The 25,115-nt window shown below is 43.3% G+C and overlaps 1 protein-coding gene across 1 annotated transcript in view; it reads left to right on the top strand.

Moving 5' to 3' along the window:
* The window catches only part of adam19b (ADAM metallopeptidase domain 19b), a 207,509-nt gene that overhangs the window by 148,079 nt on the left and 34,315 nt on the right, over window positions 1-25,115 (top strand). The window contains exons 11-15 of the mRNA XM_072263558.1: window positions 1,884-2,023; window positions 3,902-4,079; window positions 22,252-22,341; window positions 22,920-23,115; window positions 24,906-25,014. Of these exons, the coding sequence (XP_072119659.1) occupies window positions 1,884-2,023; window positions 3,902-4,079; window positions 22,252-22,341; window positions 22,920-23,115; window positions 24,906-25,014 (713 nt within the window). The remainder of the gene's footprint in view (window positions 1-1,883; window positions 2,024-3,901; window positions 4,080-22,251; window positions 22,342-22,919; window positions 23,116-24,905; window positions 25,015-25,115) is intronic.

Here is a 25,115-nt window from a genome sequence, read left to right on the forward strand (position 1 = left end):
CATATCATATAATTTATAAAATTAAAAATGAACATATGAAAAAATTTTGCATTTGTGCAAAAGACCCTCAGATGATCAACCTGATTATTTTAAATAAGAAAATGTTATTCATTTTTAATGGAATTAGCACTTTTCTTAGTGGGACATGTTTTCGCCAAAGTCTCAAGAATCAGTGCTCTGTTTTATCATTTTGTACATTATTATTGTGTATATTATTATTCTTTATCATTAGTTAAATCCGTACACTGCTGCTGTAACAAAAGTTTTGCCCACTTGGGATCAGTAAAGTATTTATTATGAAACATTGATAAACCTGGTGTGGGTCAAAGGGACATGCCCAATGGGTATGAGAGGGGAATGCCATTGTTATGGAACACTGCCACAGCACTGGGAGAGAATAGTTGAAGAGATCTGTTCTAATTCTCTTGCTCATGAATATGGGTACCTTGGCCTTGGCTCAGGTGCCAGGTCTTCCTCAGTTATTAGTTCACTCACTTCCATCAGATGACCATGGGTTCTGGTTCCATTCTGCACCTTATTGCTGCCCCATCAGAGGTGATGTCATTCACATGACGCCTTGGAAAAGATTCTTGACTCTTTTCAGCTGAGCATCAAAGAATGCTGAAGAAAAGGAAATACTTAACTCTCAGATTAAAAAAAAAGCTCTAAATATCTAATCATTACCTGATTGCTGTATATGAGACCTTACTGTGTACAAATTGCTTGTTGGCTTCCCTACTGATTCAGATTTATTTATTTATCACATCTACAGTGAAATGCATCATTTGCCTTAACACAACCTAAGGGTGTTTGGGAGCACCCCGCAAGTGTTGCCACACATTCTAGCGCCACATAGCCTGCCCATAATGCTCAGCAGAACTACACAAACCACAACAAGAACAGAAAAACAGTAACAGAACAAAACACAGCAGAAAAAAAAACAAGCCTCTTTCTTCCTCTTCGTCTTTCGGTTTCAATCTCTGGTATTGACCCGAGTACTTGCTGATGACGGGACCCTGAACTCTAGGCCTCGAACTCTGAACACCTCCTGAGAGGGTCACCGACCTTCGTGCTTCAAGCTTGCATGGACCTTTTATTGTGAGACCCATCAACCTGGGTGGGTTTGCTAATTTGGAGGGACCTGGGGCCTTTGTCTTCACTGCTCCTTCTCCACAGTGCTTGCGTTGTGGTATTCGTCCATGGGATCACTGGCCTTCAACTGTGAAGGGCTCTACCCGGGGCAGAGGCCTAGACTTCAGCCTGACTTCTAACATCCGCACATCCCTATCCTGACACTCTAACCTGACCCCTAACTCCTTGCTCTGATCCCAAAACCAACCCTGAAAAACAAACTAAGTCTAAGCCAGGACCTCGATGGACACCACATCTCGGCACCATCTTAACCGGAGTGTATGGAGTTCAGAAGTATGCCAGCTTCGGACATCTTGACGCACTTTATCAAATGAATGATTCCTTTCCTCTCTTTGTGTTTAGGTATTCCACAGCTGTACCAATACTCCAGTTACCTTACTATTTCATAGGACCCCTGAAAGAATGTCTTGTACAATAAAGAATTCCTGATCTCTCAAGATGGCTCTTGCATGTTATTTCTCAATCTGCACTCCACTTTTTCTGCAAGTGTAGCATTATATTCTGCATTTTGTTATTGTTTTCCTTTTGGATTATTTCAATTTACTCATGGAATAATCTGTCTGGATGGCATGCACTGTATCTTGTTATGTGTAATAATGATAAACTAATTACCAATATGCAAAAGATTGAAACATTATTTGCAAATAGGAATAAACATGCAATCTTCAATCTTCAACACTGTTCTTGAAATTCACTATTTTCTGTTCTCTAATAGTCTCTTCTCTCTCCAGGATCACTCTGACAGTGCAGTTGGAGTTGCTGCTACCATGGCCCATGAGATGGGACACAACTTTGGTATGAGCCATGATTCTGATGGCTGCTGTTCAGCTCGTCCAGAGGACGGAGGATGTATCATGGCAGCAGCCACTGGGTGAGGGTCCCAACACAGCTGGGCTGGTGTCTTAACAGTGACATTGTGTGCTGTTGTGCCGAGTAATGCTTGAAGCTGACCTCATTGCAATGTGCACACTGGAGACCATCGCCGTAAAACACAAAGCTCATGAAGAAGCCTTTCATCTGTGTCTGATAACTCATTGACAGACGATCTTGTCCCTGAAACATTACCCATTTCTGTGTCCACTGATGCTGTTTTTCTCCCCAGTATTTTCTCATCCCTGAGGCATAGAGTGTTGGAGGAAGTTCCAGAGGGAGAGGCAACAAGGCTGTGGAAGGACAGTATTCAAGGATGAGGGTTTTAAAGCTCTTAAGTGGTCAGATGGTAGCCAGTCAGAGCAGAGTGTAGGGTGAATGAGATCTGGAGTGACATGAAATACTAACAGCAGAGCCTTAGAAGATGACAAGTGTATGTTGGCTTGAATCTAGGATACTGGGGAAGTAGGAAAGTAGCCATGGTTGTAGGGGTATGGAGATGTGGATGAATGGAGGGGGGTGGGTTCAGAGTTGGTTCCCGATGCAGAGGTCCAAATGGGCAGTGAGACTGATGTTTATGTTATTGGAAGCTCATCTCAAAAACAGTGCAAAACTAAGGTTGCAGAGAGGTTGGCTTCACACAGGGCAGTTGCCAGGCATGGAAGCATAGCTGAAGGAATGAAGTTTGTGGAGGGACTAAAGACATTAGCCAATAAATTCTTCTGCCTCTAGAGGTATGTTAAATATGGGATGCACAATAACCCAATATAAATTTTGTGTTGTGGACCCTGCAGCAAAATTCTACCTCACAAGGCATCCAAGGTGTCACGTATAATAGAAAATACCATGCACACTTTGTGTGGATAAATATTTTGTACATTCACTCCCTGGGTCATAGAGGTGTTCCTGGGGGGGAGAGCCATTCTGGGTGGTTAGGTAGTGTAAAGGTTGTCATGCCAAGTTGTGACATCAAATCTTGGATTAGAGCATTGATGGGATCTTTTTTTGGGAGGGTTTTCAATGGCAAGGGGAGTTGAGAATGCAATCTGGCTGGATCCAGTAGCTCTAGTCTTGAAAGAACCCCACAGGAATTGGGAGGAGGATATTAGGTTTGATAAGCCTTTAATATGGATGCACATGTGTGAATCTAGATGCCTTACTCCAAGCTATGAAGTAAGTCATGTAGCTTTATAGAAGCAAGCCTCCCATTTCCGTGAAGCTAGGCTTCTGAATGGGTAGTTAGCACTGTCTGTGCACAATGCAAGTTCTAAAGCATTTAAAGCAGGAAATATCAAAATGCAAATTGTGCATAAACATTCCTATGCGAATGTCCTCAGCCTTCCCCATATTGCATTACTTCAGGATGACTGTTAGTTCCAGTTTAATTACAATGGACCCAGCTTTGTTTTGGTCGACCTTGGCGGCATTCTTAAACTGTTAGGACCCAGATGACAAGGTAAACTCTATGACTAGTCTTTAAATCTGTAATTCACAGCTGTCTCTGAGAAATGTGTAGAGTCAGTGATTGACTGGGAACCTCCTTGGCAAGGTAACTTCTCTAGTTATGGAAGCAGATTAAGGACTGGGGTAAACTAGTTCTGGTTAGTGTGGGAATCTTGCATTCAGTATGTTTTTAATGCTGTATGTGCACAGGTTCTGAACTGGACTTCAATTGATAAAAGTAACTTGGTTACAAGCAACTATGCTGGAGGATAGCAATTGAACTAATTACCCTGAAGGATCATTGTATGAAGCATAACTCAAATCTTCTGAAGAAAGTTTTTCCTTGAGCATTGCATGGGACTGCTTTCAATATTTTTATTTTCTACTTTATCCTGAACCAAAGTGTAACTACTTGTTTCCAATGTTTGCTCTTCAGGGATCCATTTCCCAAAGTTTTCAACAAATGCAATGAAAAGGAGCTTCAGAAGTACCTGCATGAAGGTGGAGGGATGTGCCTTTTCAACATGCCTGATGTGAACACTCTGTATGGAGGCCGAAGGTGTGGGAATGGCTATGTAGAGGAAGGCGAGCAATGTGACTGTGGAGAAGTTGAAGTAAGTTGGCTCCTTAAGTCAGCCAGGTAGAAACCTCCCATCTTTTATTGCATCCTCTCAGGTTACTTATCACTTGCACTTATTACCCCCTGCCCCCAGATGTTGATGCTCCTCTCACTCCACCTGCCCTCCATCATATCAACCTTCCCACTCCCCCCTCCACCGCTACTCAGATCTACCTCTCTATCACCTGTCTGCACTTGCACAACCACTTTCCTCCACATCTTTATACTGGCTAGATCTCCCTTGTATGCTTTTGTCCAGATGAAGGACCTTGACCCAAAATATTGATTCCCTTTCCCTCCATAGATGCTGCCTAACCTGCTGAGTTCCTCCAGTTTTTTGTGTCCTCCTCCAGATTGCCAGCGTGTGGAATCTCCTGTGTCTCCAACTTCTTCCATTTGCTTTGTTTAGCACTGGGATTTACTATTCTTCCTCAATTATTTTAGTTTTCTAATGCCTGGTGTGGATTTGTTAGCAAGATCTTGGCTGCAGGTCAGAAGATTAACAATCAAGTCTCCTAGTCCGTGACTTGGTCATAAGCTAACACTCAGTTTAACATCAGAAAAGTTCTGTACTTTCTGACAAACTGTCTTTCAGATGGGATGCAAAGCCAATGAACATAAAACAAGACTAAAAGTAAGATACAGATAAAGAGCAGGGGATTTATCTGCATTTAAAAGATATTTGTCGTTAACCTACATTACCAAATTACATTCAGTGGCCTCTTTATTAAGTACAGGAATAGAACCTGGCGAGGGTTTCCATTGCTATAGCCCATCCACTTCAAGGTTCAATGTGTTGTGCATTCAGAGATGCTCTTCTGCACACCACTGTTGGAATGTGTGGTCTTCCTGTCAGCTTGAACCAGTCTGACCATTCTCCTCTGACCTTGCTCGTTAATGAGGCGTTTCTGCACACAGAACTGCCACTCGCTGTATGTTTTTTTTGTTTTACACACTACTCTCTGTAAACTCTAGAAACTGTTTTACATGAAAATTTCAGGAGATCTGCAGTTTCTGAAACCACCAACAATCATTCCATGGTCAAAGTCACTTAGATCACTTTTCTTCCTCATTCTGATATTTGGTCTGAACAACAAATGAACCTTTTGACCATGTCTGCATACATTTATGTATTGAGCTGTTGCTATGTGATTGGCTGATTAGATATTTGCATTCATGAGCAGGTGTACAGGTGTACCTAATAAAGTAGACACAGTGTAGATGGGACACAATCTCATTTTCACTTATGAAATTCACTCAAGTAAGTTAGTCACCATGATTCCTACCTTAGAAAGGTGACCACACATTCAAACGCCTTGAACTGATTGTAAAATAATTTGGGATATTCTATACAGACACTTGTGAAGGAGTGTTTGCCCACACAATCATTTAGAGTCTGCCCCAACCAGAAGCCCAGGGTGAACCAAGAGATCACAATAGGGTGAGGGCTGGATCAGTGGCGTTCGGGTCTGGGGTTCGAGGAAGATACAAGAGGTCTATGTATGACCTCCAGAAAGCATGCAAAGTCGCAATTTTGGACCAAACTTGACTCCCAGGAGGATGCTCAACAACTGTGGCTGAGCTTAAAACCAAGTGATATGTGACAACAAGGTTTTGCTCCCAGAAGGGCTCAATGCCTTTCAAGCTCGCTTTGACTGACAGAACATGGAGGCAACTTCACGAACTCTCACAGCCCCTGACCATCCTGTGATATGAGAGCATCCTTCAGGAGCACAAGGAACGTTGTCACAGGAAAACAGCATCCATCAGGCCATACTCTCCATCCAGGCCGTAGGTTCACCAGATTGATTCCTGGGATGGCAGGACTTTCATATGAAGAAAGACTGGATGAACTGGGCTTGTACTCGTTGGAATTTAGAAGATTGAGGGGGGATCTGATTGAAACGTATAAGATCCTAAAGGGATTGGACAGGCTAGATGCAGGAAGATTGTTCCCGATGTTGGGAAAGTCCAGAACGAGGGGCCACAGTTTGAGGATAGAGGGGAAGCCTTTTAGGACTGAGATTAGGAAAAACTTCTTCACACAGAGAGTGGTGAATCTGTGGAATTCTCTGCCACAGGAAACAGTTGAGGCCAGTTCATTGGCTATATTTAAGAGGGAGTTAGATATGGCCCTTGTGGCTACGGGGGTCAGGGGGTATGGAGGGAAGGCTGGGGCGGGGTTCTGAGTTGGATGATCAGCCATGATCATAATAAATGGCGGTGCAGGCTCGAAGGGCCGAATGGCCTACTCCTGCACCTATTTTCTATGTTTCTATGTACTCTCTTCTTGCTGCTGCCATCAGGAGTGAGGTACAGGAGCATTAGGTCACATGTCACCTGGTTCAGGAACAGTTATTACCCCTCAAGTGTCAGGCTCCTGAACCAGAGTGGATAAATTCACTCAACCTATCAATAAACTGATTCCACAGCCTATAGCCTGACTTTCAAGGACTCTACAACACATGCTCTCAATATTATTCATATATTTATTATTACTTGATTTTTTTTTACTTTTTTGTATTTACACAATTTGTTGTCTTTGCACAGTTTATCATCTTGTGCATGTTTATTGTTTGTCTTTATTTGTGTTCAGTCTTTCATTGATTCAGTTGTGTTTCTCAGGTTTACTGTGAATGCCCACAAGAAAATGAATCTCAGGGTTGTATATGGTGACATATATGTATCTTAAACTGTTCTTGGGCTTCCAGCCAGATACAGGTATGATTTTAATTGATGTTTCTGTGACAAACTCTGACATCATCAGGGATGATGCCTGGGCAAGTCTAGTCTCGTGGTATTTATACCCTCATCATCTTCTTTCCTTATTGGCTGGTCCTCATCCAATTGGGTTTCCACTGTCCCACTTTGTTCACAATTGAACTCCAGTTCTTACTTAGAGCGAGACCTTTGACTTTGTCAAAATTATTTTCGTCTAGTTTTATTTCAATAGCTTCCTTTACCAGGTGGTCCCAAAAGCTATTGGTGAGGCACAGTAGTTTTGGACTGAAGTCAATCCTGCCGCCATTGTGAGTATAATGTTCTGCTACCACTGATTTCTCCAGGTAACCTAAACGGATACGCGTCCTGTGCTCCTTTTTGCAGGTTTCCACCGTTCATCATGTCTGGTCAATTTTTGCTGCTCTGCGTTCACAGGGAATCCTGTAAACTTCAGCTGGCCTGAGTCCCAGGTCATATCTGACCCACATAAGCTGTGATTTGAGCTACCTTATGGGTTTGTGGGTGGTATTAAACCAATATTTCTTCAGGACACTGGCGATCCTTCCAGAAACCATGGAACCGTGGGAAGACAGGCAGTAGCGATGGGTTCCTTCTTGTTAGGTTTCCTGGTTTTTTCGTCAGCCCTTTGAAGGGCCTGATTGATTTCCTTCACCTCGTAGCCATTCTGTAGGAACGTCTTGTGTAATCATCTTATTTTCTCATGGAGACTGTCGGGGTCTGAAATAGTTTTCACATGGCTAATCAAAGTAGAAAGAACTGCTCTACATTGGGAGGTGTGATGGTGACTGTTATTGTTGAGGTATAAGTCCGTGTGAGTGGTTTTCTGAGAGACACCATGTCCAAGGCTACCGACTGGTTTCCGTCATATTAGAATGTCCAGGAATGGGAGGCAACCATTCTTCTCCATCTCCATGGTAAATTGAATGTTTTGATGTAGGCTGTGCAGATGGTCGTGGAACTGTTGAAGTGCCTGGAGTCCAGGAGGCCATGCTGCGAAGGTGTCATCGATGTATCTGAAGAAGCATTTGAGGTGTAAGGGTGATGAACTCAGAGCCTCTTCTCGAAGTCCTCCATGTAGAAATTAACAATAGCCAGTGACAAGGGTGATCCCAAGGCAACTCTACCCATTTGTTCACAGTAGTTGCCCTCTCAAGGAAATATTTTGCTATAAGGGTGTGTTCAAAAAAAGTCAATGGTACCCTCTTCAAACCTTGACTCCAAGCTGTCCTTAATGGGAATTCTCATGAACAGGGACACCACATTGAAATTAACCATTATGTCCTCTGGGGTCAGCTGGATGTTGGTTATCATATTTACGAAGTCTGTTGGGTTTGTGATATGATGTGGGTTACCTGGAGAAATCCGCAGTAGCAGAACATTTCATTCGTGATGGCCATAGGATTGACTTTAATGGCACAAAACTACTGTGCCTCGCCAATGGATTTTGGGGCTGCCTGGTGAAGAAAGCCATTGAAATAAAACTATAGGAAAAGAGTTTTAACAAAGATGAAGGTCTTGCTCCAAGAAGAACTGGAATTTGACTGTAAACAAGGTGGGACAACAGAAACCTGATTGGATGAGGACTAACCAATCAGGAGGGACAGATGACGGGGATATAATTGCCCCGGCTTAGATATGCCCAGACATCATCCCTGATAAAGATAGCAGAGTTTGTTGTGGAAACATCGGTTAAAATCAAAACCTGTACTCAACTAGAAGCCCGAGAAGAGTTTATTTGTCATATATACTGGGAAAACACTAGATCCTTTATATATATATATATATATATATATATATATATATATATTTTGATAATAAACTTACTTTGAACTTTGATTTATAAGGCACAAAATAAATTATGTCTGATCTGCTAAGTGGCTCCACTGTTTCCTGGTTTTATTTCAAAATTACAGCATCTGCAGTTTCTGTTTTATCTCTTTCAAGAACGCCCCACCTTGAAAAACCTCCACCCTTCTCCTTGACAGATGTTTGTTCTCTAATTCTTTCAGCTCTGCTGAGAAGTTATTGATCTGAAATATTAACTTGGGCCCTCCTCACAGATACTGCCTGACCTTCTGAGTATCTCTTGCACTTTTAAAAAATTTTATACTAAGTAAATGCAAGTTATTTCTCTCCAAGAGCTGCCCAGACTGTGACACATAACTGAAACGTTCCCACATCATTGATCTAAGCATCATTTTCTTCCTGTGACATCACTGACTTGCTGTGGGATTTAGTTCAGATAATGGACATAATTTAAAACTGAACACATCCAGTTGGTAATGTTTCATTTTTTTGTGATTTTGCACATTTCAGTGTTTGATTCCAAGGACCAGGAGCCTCAGTCCAGGCACCCAGTGTCAATGCTGCTTTTAGAAGACAAGGTCCACATTCCCAGATTTTTCTACTATAAACAGCATTTTCCTGAGATGTATCAAAACAAACTAATGGGTAGCTTTGGGATTAGATTGGTTGCTTCAGTTTAAAAAGAAATTCCAAGATCCTCTTAGTGGGAACTTGTAGAAACTGTTAGCTTTCAGAAGTGCTTTCTGTATCAGAGAATCAGTGAGGAGTTGGTCTAAATATGCTCAGCCCATAACAGAAGTATAACATTGATACACTGCTAAGTTAGCCAGAAGTGTCAAAAGCTTTACATTCTTTAAAACACTGATGAAATTTCCAATAGTTTGAGGTATTAAAATAACTTGTATATGGTAAAGGAATTTCAATGCTAAAAACCCGGGAACACTTTAACACTAATAAATACTTGCATCAGTTTTAAACACCTGTATGCACTTAGAGAACTTGTAAAGGAAAAATTCTTTGAAAGGTCTGAAAGACAATTTTCTAACTAATGAATCTGTCTGAAGCTCTTTCTAAATGACCAGACTCTTATTGGAGACTTGTGGCAATTTTATTCAAATCAAGTACCCACATGACTGACGTGACCTTGACACAGAATACATCGGCGAGTGTGAAATACTGGATTGTACTGTGAATGGTACAGTGGTGATGCTTCGGCTTCACGGCTCCAGCGACCTGGGTTCAATCCTCACCTTTGGTGCTGGCTGTGTAGAGTTTGCATGTTCTCTCTGTGACGGCACGGGTTTCCTCTGGGTGCTCTGGTTCCTTCACACATCTCAAAGACTAGCTTGGTCGGTAGGTTAATTACTTACTTACTGCTGGTTACGCTGCTGGCATTTAGGGCAGCAATGAAAGTCCTCCATCTCTGGTGGTGTTCAGGGCTTTCTTCATGTCAGTCATGCAAATGTCATGAATGCCATTGCACTCAGATGTAGAGGGATTCTTCATTGCTGTTTCTGTAACAATTTTGGTTTACCAGTCAGGGCTTCTAGCTTTCAGCTGAAACACCAAACCGAGAGGACTGGTGGACCACTCTTAGTCTGGTCTCTACTCTTTGACCTGTTTGGCAAGAGTGACCCTTAACAACAGCCAAAGCATAAAGCCCTGACCCCAGCCAACATCGTTCTCTGCGTCATTGAGGCACACAAGCCTCCAATCCTTGACAAGGTTGTGGTCCCCTTGGAGAGGTAGGCTAATTGGCCACTATAAATTATCTGCATATGTAGGTCATTGGGTGATAGGAAAACTAGGATAGTGTTGATGGGAATGTGAGACAGGATTGGTCAGAAGGAATGTGCTGAGGGAATTGCACTCAGAATCTGGCACAGATTTGAATAATCTCTTTCTTTCTCAGAAGAAAATCTGCGAATCACTTAGAGCATTTAGTTTAAGTTCAATATGTCATGTTGAACTTCATGGAGAATTCAGCACCAGAACAATTCTGCTGCCAGAGGCAAATTGAAATTCCCATGATCTTGTATGCCAAAATTGCTCTCAGTTGTTAGGATAATACTATCATATTTCCCTGTCATTATCCTACAAACCCCAGGCCTCTGTGTTTGCGGTAATTTTAACATATTTTGTGGATTATTATGGATACTTTACTGGTGATTTCGATCCAAGAACCAAACTGAAATGGAAACTGTGTCAGATTAACAACTGCCTTCTTCTAACCTGTTTATTCTAGCCATCTTCTCTTCATACTCTCAGTTCCTGTGCAAGGTCCTAACCCAAAATACAAACCTTCTTGTGTTGTGGTAGTTAATGGGTTAATCCGATGCCATTCTGGTAGCCGCTCCCACATGGGAAGAGTTCACGTATTGTACAAGCAGCGTTATCAATAAAGTTCAGTTCAAGATCCTGCATGCCAGCTTCCTGGTGCATGCTCTGGACCCTCCCTCAATATCGAACACACCATCTTGTTGCCTCTACAAATGCTGCTTGACCTCCTGAGTTCCTCCAGCAGCTTGTGTTTTGGTTCTCTCCCAGCATCTGTAGTCTCTTGTGTCTCACAGGACTGGACTTTGAAGGAAAGTGTAACTGAGGTCGAATGTCAGAAGAGATCTCACTGAAGCAGATGTAAGGACTAAATTTCTTATGTTTTTAACTACCAAATGGACCAAGAGCATATTTTTGAAATTATATTTCTGCCATTTGAGCATGAACTTTCAATATGAATATGAAGGAGTGAAGGAAAAACATTCTGATAGTTAATAGATGAAATGACAGCAGCATACACAGTGGGATTCTGCAGGTGCTGGAAATCTTGAGCAACTCACACAAAGTGTTGGAGAAACTCAGCAAGTTGGGCAACATCTTTGGAATAAACCGTAGACATTTTGCTCTGAGACCCTTCGGCAGGACTGGAGAGGAAGGAGGCAGAAAGCAGAATATGAAGGTGGTGGGGTGGGGAAGGGAAACTATTAATGATAGGTGAGACTTAGGTGAGGGGAAAGGTAGGTGGTTGGTGGGGGGGCGATGAAGTGAGAAGCTGGGAGGGGATAGGGGAAAGAGGTAAAGGGCTGAAGAAGGAGGAATCTGATAGGAAAACACAATTGACCATGAGGAAAGGAAAGAAAGAAGGGAGCTAGAGGGAGATGATGGGCAGGTGAGGAGAAGGGGTAAGAGTGTAACTGAATCAGGGGTTCCCAATTTTTTTATACCAATACTAGTTAGTAGGGAGCCCTTGGACCCCAGGTTGAAAGCCTCTGAACTAGATAGAGGAATGGAAAAAGAAAGAAGAAAGGATGGTGGGGTAATTACCATAAATTGAAGAAACTGATGTTCATGCCATCAGTTTGGAGGCTACCAGACAGAATATGGGGTGTTGCTCCTCTCTTTAGATTTATTTCTATGTTGACAGTGCCTGCAAAGGCAACCCCTATTGCCTGATCCTCACACACTTATTAAAGTGATGACCTCCTTCTTGAACTGTGGTGTTTGTACCAGGCTTGCTGTCAAAGAAAGAAGCAACTTGCATCTTTATGTAAATACCTTTCATCAGCTCGTGAGGCTTTACAGACAATGACGTATATGCTGCTGTAATGGAGGAAATGTGGCAGCCCTTTTGCATACAGTTCAGTTCTCCTTTGACTTTTATATCCCCGAAAAATATCTATCCATATTTTCTTTTAAATTGATAACCAGGTCTTCCTTTAAAATAATCCTGAAAGAAATAGATGTAACAAAAATAGATGCAAAAACTCCAACCCTATAAGTTCCCACCCATGCACAAGTAACCCCGAGGTGCAAGAAAACAGCACTGTTGCACAAAGCCAAGCCCTGCTCGGAACCTCGGGCACGCCCCCCGTCCTCATATTTTTGATTCAGAATCCTGCAGCAGTTTTCAAAAGGGTTAAGTTACTTTGGTTTTGAATGAGCTTGCCTGTATTATGCTGGGCTTTCTGGCCCCTTCCTACAGCCATTTTCCTGCATGGGAGGACTCTGCTTAGAAGCTGAATTATTTTGGTTTTCAAGTTTACACAATCCACGTTTTCTAGCAATTCTCTTTTGAAATGACTCTTGGCTATACTGAGAGGATCACAGTAATACCCGTCAGGTATTAACGTTTACCGAGGGGATCACAGTAGTACCCGTCGGGTATTAACGTTTACTGAGAGGATCACAGTGGTACCTGTCAGGTATTAACGTTTACTGAGAGGATCACAGTGGTACCTGTCAGGTATTAACGTTTACCGAGGGGATCACAGTAGTACCCGTCGGGTATTAACGTTTACTGAGAGGATCACAGTAGTACCCGTCAGGTATTAACGTTTACATATTTTGCAGGGCTCGTTAACCTTGCATTCTTCAGAAAGAAATGACTTCTTCAAGAAATGGCACTTCATGAACAGGTGGAATGGGAAAGCAGGGAAATTCCAGTGATCCTTCACTTCCCTTTGCTTTGCATGATGCATGATTCATTATGAAGAAGTCATTCAGATAGCATGACCGAGATTGGGAGCAGTCACAGAACAGCTTTTAACCAATCCCTCTCAAGGGTTCGAGGCAACACAATACGATCCATTTTATCACAGCTCTGTTCACTTATTTGGGTGTCAGCATGACTCTCACTTCTGAACCAGGAGATCATGTCCTGCTGTGGAGACTTGAGTACAAAGTAAAGACCACTGCTCTAATGCAGTAGCAATGGAGTGCTGCACAGTCAAAATGCTGTCTTTCAAATGAATTGTTAAACCAAGGCAGTTATTAAGGTCTTCATGAAGAACAGGCCCGTCTCTCTGGTCTGTCAGTCAATGCATCACCAATGCCAATAAAAACAAACTATTTGGTAACTTGTGTTGGTGGGACCTTGCGTGTATGAATTGGCAGATTTATTTGGAGAACAGGGGTCACCTGAATTGACAATGATGCACATTAATGTTCTGAATGAATTTCACTTTACTTTGAATTTACTTTTAACTTTGAACTTTGACACACTATGAATGGAAGCTCTTTTCCTTATCTGTGATACATGTGGCTGAATTATTAACTACAGTTTTTATTGCTGAGAAATGTGTGCCTCCTATAATACTCCAGTGACATGGTTAAGTCACTATTTACTTACAGTATGTTGTACAAATCTAAGTTTGTGACCTTGATTGCTGGCCTACCTTGAGTGAGTTGAGAATAGGGGAGTGGTGCTAAGTTTTGCCTCCTTGCTACGTGACTGGTAGAATATAAGAATGTAAGAAATAGGAACAGCAGTAGGTAATTAGCTTCTTTAGTCTGCTCTGCCATTCATTAAAACGTTGACTAATCCAGTAATGACGTAAATAATACTTTCCTGTTCTTTCCTCAAACCTTATTGTTCAAATATCAATCTTTGCCTTGAATATATTCATCGACTCTTTCTCCAGAGACCTCTGGGGTAGAGAATTACAGAGTCCTAACTGCTTAAGGGAAGAAATTTCTCCTCATTATTGTCTTAATTGGTAAACTCTTAATCCGAAACCATGGCCTCAGGTTCTAGATGTCCCTACTAGGGAAAACATGCTCTCAGCATCCGTTCTGTCAATCCCCTTAGATGATTAAAGTCTCACTAATATCATTCTTATTCATCCTCTGATTCATTTAAATCCCTGTAGTGATGGATGCAATATGTTTAACCTTTCTTCCTTTTTTCCAGAAACCAACTTACTGAACTTTCTCTGCAATACCTCAAATGTCCTTAAATATAAAGACCAAAACTATACATGATATCCCTATTAATTTTAACAGTGCCTATTTTCATATTCCATTCCCCTTGCAGTAAAGACCAATATTCTATTGTTCTTCCTAATCACATTGCCATACTTGTGTTTCAAGCATTGGGAGCTCAGATCCTTTGGTTCTGCAGCATTTAGTTGTCTCAGTCTATTTAAATAATAATTTTCTCTTTCATTCTTTCAAAGTGGATAAATAACCTCTTATTTCCCTATATTATACTCTATCTGCCAACTTAATGCCTACTTATGTTATCCATCTATATTCCTCTGCAACACACATCAAAGTTGCTGGTGAACGCAGCAGGCCAGGCAGCATCTCTAGGAAGAGGTGCAGTCGACGTTTCAGGCCGAGACCCTTCGTCAGGACTAACTGAAGGAAGAGTGAGTAAGGGATTTGAAAGTTGGAGGGGGAGGGGGAGATCCAAAATGATGGGAGAAGACAGGAGTGGGAGGGATGGAGCCAAGAGCTGGACAGGTGATTGGCAAAAGGGGATACGAGAGGATCATGGGACAGGAGGTCCGGGAAGAAAAACAAGGGTGGGGGAGGACCCAGAGGATGGGCAAGGTGTATATTCAGAGGGACAGAGGGAGAAAAAGGAGAGTGAGAGAAAGAATGTGTGCATAAAAATAAGTAACAGATGGGGTACGAGGGGGAGGTGGGGCCTAGCGGAAGTTAGAGAAGTCGATGTTCATGCCATCAGGTTGGAGGCTATCCAGACGGAATATAAGGTGTTGTTCCTCCAACCTGAGTGTGGCTTCATCTTTACAGTACAGGAGGCCGTGGATAGACATGTCAGAATGGGAATGGGATGTGGAATTAAAATGTGTGGCCACTGGGAGATCCTGCTTTCTCTGGCGGACAGAGCGTAGATGTTCAGCAAAGCGGTCTCCCAGTCTGCGTCGGGTCTCGCCAATATATAAAAGGCTACATCGGGAGCACCGGACGCAGTATATCACCCCAGTCGACTCACAGGTGAAGTGTTGCCTCACCTGGAAGGACTGTTTGGGGCCCTGAATGGTGGTAAGGGAGGAAGTGTAAGGGCATGTGTAGCACTTGTTCCGCTTACACGGATAAGTGCCAGGAGGGAGATCAGTGGGGAGGGATGGGGGGGACGAATGGACAAGGGAGTTGTGTAGGGAGCGATCCCTGCGGAACGCAGAGGGGGGGGGGAGGGAAAGATGTGCTCAGTGGTGGGATCCCGTTGGAGGTGGCGGAAGTTACGGAGAATAATATGTTGGACCCGGAGGCTGGTGGAGTGGTAGGTGAGGACCAGGGGAACCCTATTCCTAGTGGGGTGGCGGGAGGATGGAGTGAGAGCAGATGTACGTGAAATGGGGGAGATGCGTTTAAGAGCAGAGTTGATAGTGGAGGAAGGGAAGCCCCTTTCTTTAAAAAAGGAAGACATCTTCCTCGTCCTAGAATGAAAAGCCTCATCCTGAGAGCAGATGCGGCGGAGACGGAGGAATTGCGAGAAGGGGATGGCGTTTTTGCAAGAGACAGGGTGAGAAGAGGAATAGTCCAGATAGCTGTGAGAGTCAGTAGGCTTATAGTAGACATCAGTGGATAAGCTGTCTCCAGAGACAGAGACAGAAAGATCTAGAAAGGGGAGGGAAGTGTCGGAAATGGACCAGGTAAACTTGAGGGCAGGGTGAAAGTTGGAGGCAAAGTTAATAAAGTCAACGAGTTCTGCATGCGTGCAGGAAGCAGTTCCAATGCAGTCGTCGATGTAGCGAAGGAAAAGTGGGGGACAGATACCAGAATAGGCATGGAACATAGATTGTTCCACAAACCCAACAAAAAGGCAAGCATAGCTAGGACCCATACGGGTGCCCATAGGTACACCTTTAGTTTGGAGGAAGTGGGAGGAGCCAAAGGAGAAATTATTAAGAGTAAGGACTAATTCCGCTAGACGGAGCAGAGTGGTGGTAGAGGGGAACTGATTAGGTCTGGAATCCAAAAAGAAGCGTAGAGCTTTGAGACCTTCCTGATGGGGGATGGAAGTATATAAGGACTGGACATCCATGGTGAAAATAAAGCGGTGAGGGCCAGGGAACTTAAAATCATTGAAAAGTTTAAGAGCGTGAGAAGTGTCACGAACATAGGTCGGAAGGGATTGAACAAGGGGTGATAAAACAGTGTCGAGATATGCAGAAATGAGTTCGGTGGGGCAGGAGCAAGCTGAGATAACAGGTCGGCCAGGACAGGCAGGTTTGTGGATCTTGGGTAGGAGGTAGAAACGGGAAGTGCGGGGTGTGGGAACTATAAGGTTGGTAGCAGTGGATGGGAGATCCCCTGAGCGGATAAAGTCGGTGATGGTGTGGGAGACAATGGCCTTTCAGGGCCCCAAACAGTCCTTCCAGGTGAGGCAACACTTCACCTGTGACTCGACTGGGGTGATATACTGCGTCCAGTGCTCCCGATGTGGCCTTTTATATATTGGCGAGACCCGACGCAGGCTGGGAGACCGCTTTGCTGAACATCTACGCTCTGTCCACCAGAGAAAACAGGATCTCCCAGTGGCCACACATTTTAATTCCACATCCCATTCCCATTCTGACATGTCTATCCACGGCCTCCTCTACTGTAAAGATGAAGCCACACTCAGGTTGGAGGAACAACAGGTACTCCTGTTTGAGTACTGTTGGGGGGGACAGCTTACCCGGGGGAAGCGACAGTGGCCGTGCCTCCGGCACAGAGTCCGGCCCTATAGCTCAGAAGGGTAGGGCAAGGAAGAGGAGGGCAGTTGTGATAGGGGACTCGATAGTAAGGGGGTCAGATAGGCGATTCTGTGGATGCAGTCCAGAGACCCGGATGGTAGTTTGCCTCCCTGGTGCCAGGGTCCGGGATATTTCTGATCGTGTCCAAGATATCCTGAAGTGGGAAGGTGAGGAGCCAGAGGTCGTGGTACATATAGGTACCAATGACATAGGTAGGAAAAGGGATGAGGTCCTGAAAGGAGAATATAGGGAGCTAGGAAGGGAGTTGAGAAAAAGGACCGCAAAGGTAGTAATCTCGGGATTACTGCCTGTGCCACGCGACAGTGAGAGTAGGAATGCGATGAGGTGGAGGATAAATGCGTGGCTGAGGGATTGGAGCAGGGGGCAAGGATTCAAGTTTTTGGATCATTGGGACCTCTTTTGGCGCAGGCGTGACCTGTACAAAAAGGACGGGTTACACTTGAATCCTAGGGGGGCCAATATCCTGGCAGGGAGATTAGCGGGGGCTACTGAGGTGACTTTAAACTAGAATGGTTGGGGGGTGGGAATCAAATTAAAGAGGCTAGGCGTGAGGAGGTTAGTTCACTACAGGGGGATGGGAACCAGTGCAGAGAGACAGAGGGGTGTAAAGTGAGGGTAGAAACAAAAAGAACTATGGAGAAAAGTAAAAGTGGCAGGCCGACAAATCCAGGGCAAGCATTAAAAAGGGCCATTTTTCAACATAATTGTATAAGGGCTAAGAGAGTTGTAAAAGCAAGCCTGAAGGCTTTGTGTGTCAATGCAAGGAGCATTCATAACAAGGTGGATGAATTGAAAGTGCAGATTGTTATTAATGATTATGATATAGTTGGGATCACAGAGACATGGCTCCAGGGTGACCAGGGATGGGAGCTCAACGTTCAGGGATATTCAATATTCAGGAGGGATAGACATGAAGGAAGGGGAGGTGGGGTAGCGTTGCTGGTTAAAGAAGAGATTAATGCAATAGAAAGGAAGGACATAAGCCGGGAAGATGTGGAATCGATATGGGTAGAGCTGCGTAACACTAAGGGGCAGAAGACGCTGGTGGGAGTTGTGTACAGGCCACCTAACAGTAGTAGTGAGGTCAGAGATGGTATTAAACAGGAAATTAGAAATGTGTGCAATAAAGGAACAGCAGTTATAGTGGGTGACTTCAATCTACATGTAGATTGGGTGAACCAAATTGGTAAAGGTGCTGAGGAAGAGAATTTCTTGGAATGTATGCGGGATGGTTTTTTGAACCAACATGTCGAGGAACCAACCAGAGAGCAGGCTATTCTGGACTGGGTTTTGAGCAATGAGGAAGGGTTAATTAGCAATCTTGTCGTGAGAGGCCCCTTGGGTAAGAGTGACCATAATATGGTGGAATTCTTCATTAAGATGGAGAGTGACATAGTTAATTCAGAAACAAAGGTTCTGAACTTAAAGAGGGGTAACTTTGAAGGTATGAGACGTGAATTAGCTAAGATAGACTGGCAAATGACACTTAAAGGATTGACGGTGGATATGCAATGGCAAGCATTTAAAGGTTGCATGGATGAACTACAACGATTGTTCATCCCAGTTTGGCAAAAGAATAAATCAAGGAAGGTAGTGCACCCGTGGCTGACAAGAGAAATTAGGGATAGTATCAATTCCAAAGAAGAAGCATACAAATTAGCCAGAGAAAGTGGCTCACCTGAGGACTGGGAGAAATTCAGAGTTCAGCAGAGGAGGACAAAGGGCTTAATTAGGAAGGGGAAAAAAGATTATGAGAGAAAACTGGCAGGAAACATAAAAATGGACTGTAAAAGCTTTTATAGATATGTAAAAAGGAAAAGACTGGTAAAGACAAATGTAGGTCCCCTGCAGACAGAAACAGGTGAATTGATTATGGGGAGCAAGGACATGGCAGACCAATTGAATAATTACTTTGGTTCTGTCTTCACTAAGGAGGACATAAATAATCTTCCAGAAATAGTAGGGGACAGAGGGTCCAGTGAGATGGAGGAACTGAGCGAAATACATGTTAGTAGGGAAGTGGTGTTAGGTAAATTGAAGGGATTGAAGGCAGATAAATACCCAGGGCCAGATGGTCTGCATCCCAGGGTGCTTAAGGAAGTAGCCCAAGAAATAGTGGATGCATTAGTGATAATTTTTCAAAACTCGTTAGATTCTGGACTAGTTCCTGAGGATTGGAGGGTGGCTAATGTAACTCCACTTTTTAAAAAAGGAGGGAGAGAGAAACCGGGGAATTATAGACCGGTTAGCCTAACGTTGGTGGTGGGAAACTGCTGGAGTCAGTTATCAAGGATGTGATAACAGCACATATGGAAAGCGGTGAAACGATCGGACAAAGTCAGCATGGATTTGTGAAAGGAAAATCATGTCTGACGAATCTCATAGAATTTTTTGAGGATGTAACTAGTGGAGTGGATAGGGGAGAACCAGTGGATGTGGTATATTTGGATTTTCAGAAGGCTTTTGACAAGGTCCCACACAGGAGATTAGTGTGCAAACTTAAAGCACACGGTATTGGGGGTAAGGTATTGGTGTGGGTGGAGAGATGGTTAGCAGACAGGAAGCAAAGAGTGGGAATAAACGGGACCTTTTCAGAATGGCAGGCGGTGACTAGTGGGGTACCGCAAGGCTCAGTGCTGGGACCCCAGTTGTTTACAATATATATTAATGACTTGGATGAGCGAATTTAATGCAGCATCTCCAAGTTTGCGGATGACACGAAGCTGGGTGGCAGTGTTAGCTGTGAGGAGGATGCTAAGAGGATGCAGGGTGACTTGGATAGGTTGGGTGAGTGGGCAAATTCATGGCAGATGCAATTTAATGTGGATAAATGTGAAGTTATCCACTTTGGTGGCAAAAATAGGAAAACAGATTATTATCTGAATGGTGGCTGATTAGGAAAAGGGGAGGTGCAACGAGACCTGGGTGTCATTATACACCAGTCATTGAAAGTGGGCATGCAGGTACAGCAGGCGGTGAAAAGGGCGAATCGTATGCTGGCACTTATAACGAGAGGATTCGAGTACAGGAGCAGGGAGGTACTACTGCAGTTGTACAAGGCCTTGGTGAGACCACACCTGGAGTATTGTGTGCAGTTTTGGTCCCCTAATCTGAGGAAAGACGTCCTTGCCATAGAGGGAGTACAAAGAAGGTTCACCAGATTGATTCCTGGGATGGCAGGACTTTCATATGAAGAAAGACTGGATGAACTAGGCTTGTACTCGTTGGAATTTATAAGATTGAGGGGGGATCTGATTGAAACGTATAAAATCCTAAAGGGATTGGACAGGCTAGATGCAGGAAGATTGTTCCCGATGTTGGGGAAGTCCAGAACGAGGGGCCACAGTTTGAAGATAGAGGGGAAGCCTTTTAGGACCGAGATTAGGAAAAACTTCTTCACACAGAGAGTGGTGAATCTGTGGAATTCTCTGCCACAGGAAGCAGTTGAGGCCAGTTCATTGGCTATATTTAAGAGGGAGTTAGATATGGCCCTTGTGGCTACGGGGGTCAGGGGGTATGGAGGGAAGGCTGGGGCGGGGTTCTGAGTTGGATGATCAGCCATGATTATAATAAATGGCGGTGCAGGCTCGAAGGGCCGAATGGCCTACTCCTGCACCTATTTTCTATGTTTCTATGTAACACCTTATATTCCGTCTGGGTAGCCTCCAACCTGATGGCATGAACATCGACTTCTCTAACTTCCACTAGGCCCCACCTCCCCCTCGTACCCCATCTGTTACTTATTTTTATGCACACATTCTTTCTCTCACTCTCCTTTTTCTCCCTCTGTCCCTCTGAATATACCTCTTGCCCATCCTCTGGGTTCCCCCCCCCCCGTCTTTCATCCCGGACCTCCTGTCCCATGATCCTCTCGTATCCCCTTTTGCCAATCACCTGTCCAGCTCTTGGCTCCATCCCTCCCACTCCTGTATTCTCCTATCATTTTGGATCTCCCCCTCCCCCTCCAACTTTCAAATCCCTTACTCACTCTTCCTTCAGTTAGTCCTGACGAAGGGTCTCGGCCTGAAACGTCGACTGCACCTCTTCCTACAGATGCTGCCTGGCCTGCTGTGTTCACCAGCAACTTTGATGTGTGTTGTTTGAATTTCCAGCATCTGCAGAATTCCTGTTGTTTGCGTTTATATTCCTCTGCATGCTGTTTGCATTCTCCTGACAACTTACTAACTCACCTCTCTTTGTACCAATAGCAACCTTGGTTCCAGGACCAGCTTTTATTGGTTTTCATTCTTTGCCTACAAAATATTCAGTTCCATTCTTTAGGGCATTGTCATAGAGCCGGGCTTCCCAATCTTGTTTATGCCATGGACCCCTACTATCAACCAAGGGGTTTGTGTACCCCAGGTTGGGTACCCTTCTCATAGTGTGTGAATAGCTGAAGCCCTAGTATTGATAATTATGACAACCAATAGTTAATAATTATCAGTTCAAAAATGACCCAATTAGCTGTTTTCTGATAGTAAGCCACTCCTCTGTTCATACCAATATATCATTTCAAACCCCTCAGACTCTGTAATGTAATTCTTTCACTGTGCATTGGAGGTGTCAGTCCTTTGTTGGTGTTGCCAGTGGTAGTGATACACTTCAAGTCTTTAATGGGATTATTCCTGGTCAACAGCAGTGACAGGGAGCTGGATTCTGAAATCTGGTCACATTGACTGTACTCGATTATTTTGATCTTGCTCACCAATCATGCCTCTTCAACAAAAAAAATTGAAACCAATCTCAAGGTCTGTGAAAGCAAGGTTCATCTCAGCCACATTCAAACAAAGTAACCTCACTGTTAAACCAACCCCAGCAATTCCATGTTTTTCAAAAATAAAACTTTCTATAGAGCATACTTAAATTCACAAAAAAGTGCATTCATGGAGAAATGAGAGGGAATGAGGAGCTGGTCAATGGCTGGGACACAGAGAAGAATGCCCTGTTGAGGGTTGCAGACTGATTAGTTCCCTTCAAGGATAGGAATATGGAGCTCATTCTAAATCTCTTCATGACTTAAAATAAACCTGTCTAGTCCAAGTGGCGTATCTCAGCAACCTATGTTTAAGTATATGTTGCTACTGTTCTTCTTTATATATTGTACTTGTTTTTCAGGAATGTACCAACATTTGTTGTAATGCTAATAACTGCACTCTGAAGGTAAATGCAGAATGCGCTCATGGGATCTGCTGTCATAATTGCAAGGTTAGAACCCATTATCTTAAATTTATTTGTATTTGATGTTTTGCATACATCCAATAATTCACCATTAAATCGAAATTTTCTAGGCTGCTGAAAATAAAACCTAATAGGAGCCCCAGTATTTTTATGAGGAAAGAAACCTGCAGTGCTTGCATTCAGGGACTGAGAGTCAATGCTGCTCCACGTAACCATGCAAACTCCCGACTAAATAAATTCAGCATGTTTACCAAGATGAGCCCAGTAACTAATATACTGCATTAATACAGGCAAAGCTTATTAACTTTTCTGATAGACTGGGTTGAATACTGAATGAAAACTCTCTGACGGTTGCCATACACTGTCAGAGCTTCCTCAGTGATGGTTCTTCAGACTTCTCACCCTTCATTGAAGGAACGGAGAGAAAAAAAACAAATATTCATGGTTTACCAAGAGTCCTCATTTAGGTGGAAAGGACCTGTGGTAAACACGTGAGGACTCCTAGATGAATCTAGACCTACATTCTATTGAAATTGACTAGTGACTTTCAATGGCATTACAAGATAGCTCACACTAATGTTGTGGCAAATGTTCTCTTCCTGTAGTTGAAGAGCTCTGGCACAGTGTGCAGGAAGTCATTGGGACCATGTGACCTACCTGAGTACTGCTCTGGCACCTCGGAATTTTGTCCGGCCAACTTTTACCAAATGGATGGGGTCAGCTGTGATGGAGGTCATGCTTATTGCTACAATGGGATGTGCCTGACTTATGAAAACCAGTGTGTGCTACTTTGGGGTGCTGGTAAGATCAAAGGGAAGTCTCCGTGACCCTCCTTTCAGTTCTATCTTCTGTATGTTTTCTATATTAAGAAAGTTTTGGGAAAGGTGGTGGTGGTGGATTGGAGTTGGTCAAAAAATCAGCTGACTTGTAGTCTATGTTGGAAGGGCTGTGTTGTAAATGACAGATGAAGCAATGAAAGAACTTGAATTTGTAAGGCACCTTTCACAGCAACAAGATTTCCTGAAGAGCTCTTCAGCTAAATAAGAGGAGTCAGTTGTAACCTGTGTAACTGTAATAACTATTTTGTACACAGCAAACTCTTGGCAACAATGTAGAAAAGATTATGACTCTATCAATGGAAGATGTTGACTGCAAGACTAATATTGATGGGAGCAACCAAACCAGGGAAAGAAGCCCTACCACACGAGGTCATGAATGGTGGTGAAATGTGGGGAGTCTCCTTGATGATGGCGGGGCCTGCATGTGATTTTAAAAGTAAAGAATAAAGCATTCACAACCATGTTCAAACAAAAATATCAAATAGAGATCTATTTAAGCTTCGTTCTGACAACCTCACCTTCAGAAAAGCCATACTCCAGCTAATTAGATTAATTCCGTGTAATATCAAGAAATGCTTGAGTGCACCAGATACAGTGAATGCTACAGGCCAACACCTCAGCTGTAATATTGAAGACTAGCTATTCCTCCAGCCAAGCTGTTCCAGTACAATTACAGAACTAGTATCAACCCAGCAATGTGGAAATATGATCAGATATGATCTGTGCACAAAAAGAATTTCAAGTCTAATTTACCTAACAACTGTCCAATCAGACTGCTCTCAATAGTCAGCATAGTTACTGTATTTGTTGATAGTGCTATCAAGCAACACTTAAGCACCAATAACTTATTAATGTTATAGTTTGGGTTACACTCATCTCCAGACATCACCTCAGCCTTGGACCAAATATTAACCAAAGAGCAGAATTCCAGAAATGAGTTGAGACAAACTGCTTTTGAAATCAAAGGAAACATTTGACTGAGTATGGCATCAAGGTCCCAGGGAGAATTGAGGTCAATGGGCATCAAAGGAAATCATTTAATGCTTGAGGTTATATTTTGCATGAAGGAAGATTGTTGTGGCTCTCAGAGGACAGTCATCTCTGTCCTGCAGGAAATCCTGAGGGCATTGTATCAGCTCCAATTATTTTAACTGCTTCTTCAATAACTTTCCTTCCACTATAAAGTTAAAAATGGGGACGTTTGCTGATGACTGCACAATGTTCATTCCCATTTGCAACTCTTTAGATAGTGGAGCAAAAACAAGTTTCTGGAGGAACTCAGCAGGTCAGCAGCATCTGTAGATGCAGAGGGGTTAATGTTCGAGACCCTGCATCGAGACTTTGATTCCACAGATGCTGTTTGGCTCGTTGACTTCCATCAGCTCTTTGTTCCTCACCCCAGATTCCAGCATTTGCAGGCTCTTATGTTTCCTTAATCAGGAAAGTTACTCATGCCCGCTGGAAGCTAGATTGCAGTGAGGCATTAGCTCAGATTGTAGGTTAGTCCATCTTTACATGGCCAGTGTGGAAATATACAGTAGTTCTGATATTTGTTGATTTTGCTTCAATATTTTGGTATGTTTTGATCAACAAGAAAGTTGTTGATAGTTGCAAGTTAGTTGAAAATTACTATCTTAGGCTTTGAATGTCATTGCTACTTGTTGTAAGTTTTCTGGCATTTCCTGGTGATGGTTTTGAGTGAGGTCCTGCTCCCTAATTGAAAGTAACTGATCATCTTCTCTGTTGTTTCAGGGGCTCGAGTTGCTCCGACAAAATGTTTTGAAAATGTGAATTATGCTGGGGATGCCTATGGCAACTGTGGCAAAGATCATCGGGGAAATTACCGCAAGTGTGACACTAGGTATGAAGGCACCTGCATTCATTTGTCTATTTCCAGTTGTATTTGATTCATCTCATGTGGAGCAGCAGAGAGGCTGGGAGGGGAAGACTAGGTAACCTGAG

Source organism: Mobula birostris, chromosome 7, assembly GCF_030028105.1.
Source record: "Mobula birostris isolate sMobBir1 chromosome 7, sMobBir1.hap1, whole genome shotgun sequence".
In the NCBI taxonomy this organism is placed as follows: domain Eukaryota; kingdom Metazoa; phylum Chordata; class Chondrichthyes; order Myliobatiformes; family Myliobatidae; genus Mobula; species Mobula birostris.